General features: G+C 38.3%; 1 protein-coding gene across 1 annotated transcript; it reads right to left on the reverse strand.

Moving 5' to 3' along the window:
* Positions 1 to 308: 308 nt before the first annotated feature.
* LOC117986908 (odorant receptor 13a-like) lies at positions 309 to 7,347 on the reverse strand. The gene is made up of 9 exons (XM_034973871.1): positions 7,230 to 7,347; positions 6,050 to 6,237; positions 5,239 to 5,402; positions 4,305 to 4,558; positions 3,474 to 3,576; positions 2,598 to 2,697; positions 1,835 to 1,942; positions 1,295 to 1,459; positions 309 to 359 (listed from the first exon to the last, which is right to left on the reverse strand). Exons 1-9 carry the CDS (start codon positions 7,345 to 7,347, stop codon positions 309 to 311), a joined length of 1,251 nt encoding a protein of 416 aa, XP_034829762.1.
* Positions 7,348 to 9,364: the final 2,017 nt, after the last annotated feature.

A 9,364-nucleotide genomic window follows, 5' to 3' on the forward strand; every position in this document is an offset into this window, starting at 1 on the left:
GACCTGACAATTGCATGAAATAAAATTTCATAGAATTTCCGTAAATTACCCCCTAACCTCTCCTCCATCCATTAGACGAATGAGTAACATATTAGTTTTGATAAAATGTTCCCTAATGTGTGTTAATCATTATTCTTCTTCCATAGGTTCTGAGTCTACAATATTTTTCTTATAGGTACCTAACTACTTAATATTATGATGATAAATGAAACTCTCCATATTTTAAGTATCAACCTTATTTATTTATTTTTTTGTAGACTTGCAGTTAGTATTTTGAATTCTAAACGAATAATTCGTGCAGTTAAAACTTATCGAAGTCGAAGCAAAACTGTGAGAGCACTGTAAGAAGTTTTCACTATCTGAAAATAAATGGATCAAAAATTCGGTATAAGTCCCGCAAATTGCTAATGAGCGTGACCGCCATTTTAGTGACGTCAGCACTAGACTGAACTCAGACTGAAGTTTCGAGCTGATGGTATACTTATTTTTATTTCGGATGACGTCAAAATGACGTCATTTCGATGTTAATGAGACATGGTTCCAGCGCAATAACAATTTGCGTGACTTATGTCCCTTTTAATGAAAGTCAGAGTGTGTCGTATCTATCGTATGTCTGTAGTCTGTACGTAACCTTTTCACGGCGCATCCACTTAATCGATCTTGGCGAAATTTGATTCACAAATAGTAGATTCCAGTGAAAGATATAATAATATTCTACTTTTTATCTCGGAAAATCAAATAGTTTTTACGGGATTATGTCCCTCACCGGGGTGCAAGCTATCTGTGTTTTCGTTATTTTTGATTGATAAAGTCTTGCTGTAGCATACACCTCGGTGTACCCCAGAAGCTCAGAACATAAATAGTACCCTGAAGAAAGGCGCACGCGCTAGACTTAGCTGAAGACTGACGGCTAAGTAAAATCAAAGAGTTTCTACGGGATTATTTCCTTCAACGGGGTGCAAGATATCTCTTTACCGAATTTCGCCAAAATGGGTTAAATGGGGAAAAGACAGACAGCTATTAATAGATTCACGACCTCCCTGGCGCAGTGGTCTTATTAGTGGAAGGTCCCAGCATCAATTCCCGGCAGGGGTTTGGAATTTTATAATTTCTAAATTCTGTTCTGCTGGGAGGTTTCGGCCGTGGCTAGTTACCACCCTACCGGCAAAGCCGTACCGCCAAGCGATTTAGCGTTCAAATGATCATCACTTACCACCAGGTGAGATTGCAGTCAAGGGCTAGGTTATATCTAAATAAATTAAAGAAAAGATTATTTTGATTGATAAGGTCTTACTGTAGCATAGGCCTCTAAGGTAAGGTCGTACATTCCCCCAGCAGAAAGGCGCACAGGCTTGTTCGCACGCGCCAGTATTAGCAGGATGGACGTCCTGACCCCCGGCAACGTTACAATACCATTTTCCCAACCTGAGCAGTACACAGCTTCGCCGATCCCTTCGCTCTAAAATGTTCAAGCTGCTTTTGATTTATAATCTTCGGACCACAATCCAATAGGGTCTTGGACTGTAGTAATAAAATTACGTGATTTTTTTGTATAACGATAGTTTACGGGGCTAGAATTCATAAAGAGAATAATAAAGAAAAAACAAAAATTGATAGGCACGGAGCTCATTTTTAAATCCGTTGAAGGTTTTCTACGAAAAAATATTTGAATATCACCTAGTGAAGCAGCAATGTAGAACTAACCAACCTCGGTGGCTATCATTTAGTGTTAGACACTGAGTTAGAGAATCACCTAGGTGCCTATAAACTGTGTTTAACAACTTTCAAGACGTCTCCTTTCAAAAGCTTTCAGAATGTATGAAAAAAAACAAACCTGAATTTTTATTTCCTCACACCATCTGCATATTATGTATTGGACAAACATGTTGTAGCCCAAAAAAAACAAACTCATGAACCATTTAGTCAAATTTACGTTCACTGCCTGAAAATTTTACATTGTTTGAAAAAGTCAATATAAATACCTATCTAAATGTTTCATGTCATGGGTATAAAATTATGCACCTTAATCACTGACCTTAACAAAATTAAAGTAGCATGTTATTTTCTTAAAAAATAAAACTGTATATGGATGTTGGTCTGGTGGGAAGCTATGGCCGTGCCAGGGAAGTTAGCGTTCTACACGGTATACGATGCCGTGTAAACCGATATACCTAAGGGGTATAATAAAAACTGCCATACACCTTCCAAGTTAGCCCACTGCCACCTTTGACTGCATCATCAATTACCACCACGTGAGATCGCAGTCAAGGGCTAGCTTACAATGGAATAAAAAAGTAGCAAATAACTCTACATTTTAATGTATAATTCCGGTCTTCTACGCAACGCGTCATGTCACCACAACCACATAACGCAGTACAGTAAGCGGTAGCATATTTGTAGAGCATTGTCTGTGTCCTTGAGACCGACAAAACGTCATATAGGTATGAGTGACAGAGACAACGCTCTACAAAGCCGAAATGTCATTCTAAAGGCATGTACATTACTTTCTGCCACGTACTGTAATGTGTTTACACCGTAATTTTAGTTTAGTAGTGTTAGTATTTATGTAGTAGTTATTGATGTAGTAAAATCCTTACAGTAGCGACTTGGAAACCGATAGAACAAAATAGCACCGTGCTGCACGCCAGCTGCGCTAACATAGACGAGCTCATCACGTCACGGAGGCTGAGAGTATTGCTGGAAAACAAACAAATTATTATTGACTAAGTTGGGTTCATGAGAAACAACCCGCTGTCAGACATGATGACACCTATTTGACTCTAATGACCCAAGAGCTGGTGCTTATTTCGCTCAATGGTTCAGCCTTGCCAGTCGGTGAGCCTTGCCATTCAGCGAGGCAATAGCACCAGTATATTGGACACAGTGCCCATAGTAATGATGAATGAAAAAGGAAAAACCGGCCAAGTGCGAGTCAGGCTCGCGCCATGAGGGTTCCGTACTACAGTCGTATTTTTTCGACATTTTGCACGATAATTCAAAAACTATGATGCATAAAAATAAATAAAAATCTGTTTTAGAATGTACAGGTAAAGACCTTTCATATGATACCCCACTTGATATAGTCACTCACTTCGAAAGTTGAAAATACTAACTATTAGTTCATGACCACAATTTAATTTTTTTGTGTGATCTAACCCTAAATTCACGGTTTTCAGATTTTTCCCCAAATGTCAACTATAAGGTCTACCTACCTGCCAAATTTCATGATTCTAGGTCAACGGGAAGTACCCTGTAGGTTTCTTGACAGACAGACAGACAGACAGACAGCAAAGTGATCCTATAAGGGTTCCGTTTTTCCTTTTGAGGTACGGAACGCTAAAAAAGGGAACCCTTATAGGATCAGTTCGTTATCTGTCTATCAGTCTGTCTGTCTGTCGGCTGGGGCCGGGGTTTTTCAGCAAGGTAAGATTTATACCTACTTACTACATACCTGGCCGAATTCAGACACTCACTTTATAATAAAAACGTGTTGATCTACCAACTCTCCTAATCGTCTGATGTATTCTTTTTTGAATTTTTGGTTTAAATGGAGATTCTTTGGGTCCATGACTTCACCTACAAAAAAATTGCAAATTGTAAATTACATGTCTATAATAACTCAATAGCTCAACGGCTAAAGGAGAGGACTGAAATCCAATAGGTCGTCGCGGGCGGGTCAAACCCCACCCGTTGCACTATTGTCACACCTACTCCTAGCACAAGCTTTACGCTTAGTTGGAGGGGAAAGGGGAATATTAGTCATGATAAATATGACTTCTTTAAAAAAACCTCAGAAATGAGTTTATTAGTACCTATTCTACCAATACCTTTATTTTGAACGAATTATTACCCGTGACATCGTTTGTCTTGGTTTAAATTTTTTATAAACACCAAAGAAACTTAAAAGTCTCTACGAGGTATTCACAGGATATAAAGTTTCGACCTGCCTGCAAACTTTTTTCAAAATCAGTTTCTTTTTCTATAATTAGCAAAGTAAGCAAAATTTTAATAGCGTTGGCAAAGGCTGGCATTTGTTTATTTGTACTTATCAGAAGTAAAATACAGTATGCGGCAGAAAGTAATGTACATCGACCTTCAGAAGGGATAGCAGAATTGTAGAGCATTGTCTCTGTCGTTGAGACCGACAAAACGTCATATAGGTATGAGTAACAGAGACAACGCTCTACAAAGCCGAAACATCATTCTAAAAGCCGATGTACATTACTTTATGCCTCGTACTGTAATAGTTATCATAGTAGGTATAGTAAGCATAAATATTATAGTAAGTATAGTATATTACTTACCTTTTAAAACAAATTTACAGTCAGCTAAAATATTCCTAAAGCAATCACTCAGCACAGCAAATTGACAGAGCAAGTGCATCAAATGCGATTGCATGATGAGGTCAGTCGACATCACAAAAAATGCTATGTAAAACAAATTTATCAGAATTGCAATGTATGTGAACGGGTATCGCGCCGGTGTTTGGTATTCAAAGGGCAGTTTGACATCCACCACGAGATTGTATTCCAAGTCATCCACAAGAGGGTATATAAACCTGACACGAAGGAGACCATCGGTATATTAAACAACATTAAAATAAGACCTAATATCAGTGCTTAAGATCACGTGAAATAATAATATCAGAGCAGTTTTCATGAGATGCATAATTACAGAAGTTAGGACTGTTAGAAATACACTGTTTTGAATTGGCAGTGAAATCAAATAATATATCATCATTATTATCAACCGACAGATGTCCATTGCTGGACATTTGCTTGGAATTTCCACACGCCACTCCAAATCAAAATAAACTTTGAGACTCCATACTCCTATCAAAAAAGACAGTAAGTATTATTAAGAATATAAAAAATACAATCATCATAGCTGTTATTTTATGTAATTTTGAATGTGGTTCAGAAATCCGATTGCCGGATCCACGCAGTCTTGTCTGTTCTATATACCTAGTAATGTATTTGTAAAGCGTGAAACCTGAAGCTCGCAAAGGAGTTCCTAAACGAAACGAGTCTACGAGGTCGAGTGGAGCAAAGGGCGAGCGAAGCGAGCCGCGTGTTCTAACTTTTAAGCGTTTCATGTCCGACGACTGTCGTTACTGATAAACTAATGTTCTTATCATCAAAATATCTTGGACGTCCAAAGTCTACCTTTATATCAGAAGTCTCATCTCATTAAACTGGTGACTTAAAGCTAATTTTACCAGAAAACAATATTTGTTACCATGCAATAAGGGTACTAGTTCCTAAGAACAAGAGAAGTTTTAACGATGCTTCATTCCTCTTTTGCCAAACATCCAGTATCTTTTTCCTCTGATTCGTACCAAGGTCGAAATTTCGCGACTCCATTGACGATGCGAGTTTCTTGAAAACATCTTTATTTTTTCTCTAAAATAACAGAGAGAAACGAAGTTTATATTACTTATCTAGTATAAAATATAATAGAACAAAGTTTAAGAACTTCATCGACAAATGGATCAAACAGCTCGGTCACAGGTTGGTTGGTGACTGACGGATATCTGGATAGATGACTGACTTTCGAGGTTCTGACTCCGAATGTGATCTTTACCGGACCCCCCACCCTTAGAGTTCGATCCCAATTTAGAAAAAATATTGTGGTGTGCAGAAGAAGTCCTCTGAATTTTTACCCGAAAATAAATAAATAAAAATGAATCAAAGAGTCACGCCCACCACGCTAACCATTGAGGAATACATACCGCCGACGCAAACACAGTAGGTAGGTATATCTTTTTTTATTTATTTATTTATTAGACAATTTAAAACTAGCATTACAGGCTAACCTAATGCTATAGCTAAGTAATAATATTATATACTTTTCAATATATATATACAACTAACTTAAAGTTAACCTACTTTATATAAAACTTAACAAAAACGTTGTATCCCTCATGAACTCGCCCAGTGAGCAACTGAAGTCGATGTGTTCGGTATTATACAGTGTGTATCTGTATTATATTATGATATTACACCAATTATTATTATCTATTACCTAAATGTTTATAAGATATAATTACCATGATCTTGTATTTGTAGTAAGCGCCACATTGAATAAGTATAGAGTTCGTACTATTTATTAACACTTCGATATTCAAAGATACAGTAAACAATTGCCAGAGTTCGCAAAACACAAAAAACATCATCGATGTCTTCAATGTTGTACTGTATATCAAATATGGAACTCCGTGTTCCGAAGCTGAGATACCTGCAGTTTATATGTATTTAAGGATTCATCATCATCATCATCATGATCAACCCATCGCTGGCTCACTACAGAGCACGGGTCTCCTCTCAGAGTGAGAAGGGTTTTGGCCATAGTCTACCACGCTGGCCAAGTGCGGATTGGCAGAGTTTACACACCTTTGAGAACATTATGGAGAACTCTCAGGCATGCAGGTTTCCTCACGATGTTTTCCTTCACCGTTAAAGCAAGTGATATTTTAATTACTTAAAAACGCACATAACTCCGAAAAGTTAGAGGTGCGTGCCCGGGATCGAACCCCCGACCTCCGATTGGAAGGCGGACGCCCTAACCACTAGGCTACCACAGCTTTTAAGGATTAGGTAATATATAGTAAACTAGCTGATGCCAGCGACTTCGTACGCTTGGATTTAGGTTTTAAAAATCCCGTGGGAACTCATTGATTTTTCGGGATAAAAAGTAGCCTATGCCACTCTCCAGGTTTTTAACTGTATTCAAAAAATCACGTCAGTCCGTTGCTCCGTTGCAACGTGATTGAAAAACAAACCAATAAACCAACAAACAAACACACTTTCGCATTTATAATACGGGTAGGCCATGCAAAAAATCACGTCGATCCGTTGCTTCGTTGCAACGTGATTGAAGGACAAACCAACAAACAAACACACTTTCTCATTTATAATACGGGTAGTAATTATTATTTACTAGCTGATGCCCGCGACGTCGTTCGCGTGGATTTAGGTTTTTTTAAATCCCGTGGGAACTCGTTGATATTCCTGGGTAAAAAGTAACTTATGTCACTCTCCAGGTCTTTATCCATGCAAAAAATCACGTCAATCCGTTGAACCGTTGGGACGTGATTGAAGGACAAACGAACAAACCAACAAACAAACACACTTTCGCATTTATAATAAGGGTACTGATTACTTCCACTTGTTTCATGCAGGCTGTTGAATACTATGATTTCAGTGAAATGACGCCCTGTATTTTCCTACCTGTAAAATAAATAACTCTATATACAGACTCGAAAAAATATATTTCGAGTTTTCCACTCGCCAACTGTATAGCGTTTGTATTCGTTAAAGTATTCCATAAAGATTTTAGGATTCTCATTTTGTCTCAGTAAAGGTTTGTCCGTTAACAACGTTGCATTGCAATAATATACTTAGACAAATCTAAAGTTTACCAGACAAAATCCGAGTTTAAATAATAGACCTTGACGCGTTTCCAACCTTTCTCGAAATCTCGTCCGACAAAATGTTAGTAGGTCTATTATAATTTATATTGCACCTAACATATACATAATAAGTATTCTTAGGTATAGACTCAATAGCCAACCCATAGAACTATATTGAGTCTTGTATACATAATATATTCGGTAATAAATTAAATTATTTTTAATTTTTAGCTAGGTATAGAAGTCAGTTTTATCTTTTTCGTAAAAAATATATTTTACAATTTTTAGTGGCCCCATGTATTTAAAATGTGCTATGCCCATTGACTTATATATTACTTCGTAAGGACAGGGCCATTGAACAAGCAAAATGGCACCGACTCATTGGTCCTAAAATGTTTATTTAGCACCAATGCAACCTCAGTGACGTCTGGATTTCAAACGGGTAGTTCATTAGTATCTAAGAGGAGGCGCTGATTTATTTGGTTCCAAAACCGTGAAAAATGTTGTTCGCTCGACCACATCTTGTCATTTATATCGATGGCTATGCCTGGTTAAAAACCTACTGTTCACTAAGCTGTTACACTGAATGCGAGCATTTTACATCCGTTGAGGGATTCCGTTATGTTCTATCTTCGAGGATGTTCATCAGATTTTCACCAAATTTATATGGGACCACCTGAGAGTACACTTTCAAACAAAAAAAGAATTTACCCAATCGGTTCAGGCATCTTCCAGTAATCGGGGAACATACCTACATAAAAAGATTCCTACGAGTTGAGAACCTCCTCCTTTTTGAAGTCGGTTAAAAATGACTGAAATCCGTATATTTTTGGCTAACACGAACTGAGTGCTAAGAATGAATGACCAATAATTAAGAAACAATTCTTGCCTAATTTTATGCTCTTACATTTTATTTGAACAAAAGAACTTTTTCTTTCGTTATCGCAAGTCTAATGGAAACTTTGGTTGAAATCACTGAAACTGCAATTAAATTTCAATTTCGATTATTCATTCAAGACCCTTGATCCATTTGGTCATCGCATGGTCGCACAAATGAATAGTAATTAATTTCTAGATAGGTACTTAAAATTATTATTATACTATGGGAAATGTTGCAGTCCTTTTGCATTATTTGATTTTGCTAGCGTTTACTATGAGAGTATCAATAGTAGGTACGTGACAGGTTGAGATAGCAACCGGGGAGGGAACGCCCCGCACATCCGCACAGTCCCCGCGCTTATCCGGTGCAGGCGAGCGCGGTTGATGTGCGGGTGTATCTCAACCTGTCGCGGACCATTGTAGCTACGCTAATAGATGAGCAAAGTGGAGCTAAGCATCCCTAGTTTCCACCACAACCTTTTAAACTTGACTCTAAGGTGGACACTAGAGACCAGTAAAGCGTTCTTTGACTGATGGAGTAAGCACAAGGCACACGGCAGCGCCGAGGTGTGGCATTTTTCTTGATAACAACTCAAACTAACTTTAGTTTTTAAAGGCGGCACTATTGGCGATATTTAATTGTGCATTCGAGATTATGGCCGCTATCACTAACTATGAGCCTCATAAGAAAGCTCATAGAGTCACTCAGCGGGTGATGATAAAAGCTATGCTTGGATGTTGTATACATCTCCTGAGGATGCTCCGGTGTCGGGGCGAAACGTGCGTCGAGTGTGTTCGGGATTTGTGTGGTGGTGGTTCGTATTGCTTGCCAGGTGGCTGCTTCTTCCTGCATGTTTAGCAGTAGGAGGGCGGGCGGTGCATTTCGCATGCTGCATGTTGCACCATACAGATTCGACCTGTTTCAGCAGATTACAGCAAAGTAAGCTTTTGGTTCATTGCTATGCTTGGAGTTTCTCTACGCGATCAAATCAAAAAGTTAGTTCAAGGGGTTGCAAGCTGAAGCACCAATCATCATCATCATGATCAACCCTTTGCCGGCTCACTGCAGAGCAC

This window comes from Maniola hyperantus, chromosome 12, assembly GCF_902806685.2.
Source record: "Maniola hyperantus chromosome 12, iAphHyp1.2, whole genome shotgun sequence".
In the NCBI taxonomy this organism is placed as follows: Eukaryota; Metazoa; Arthropoda; class Insecta; order Lepidoptera; family Nymphalidae; genus Maniola; species Maniola hyperantus.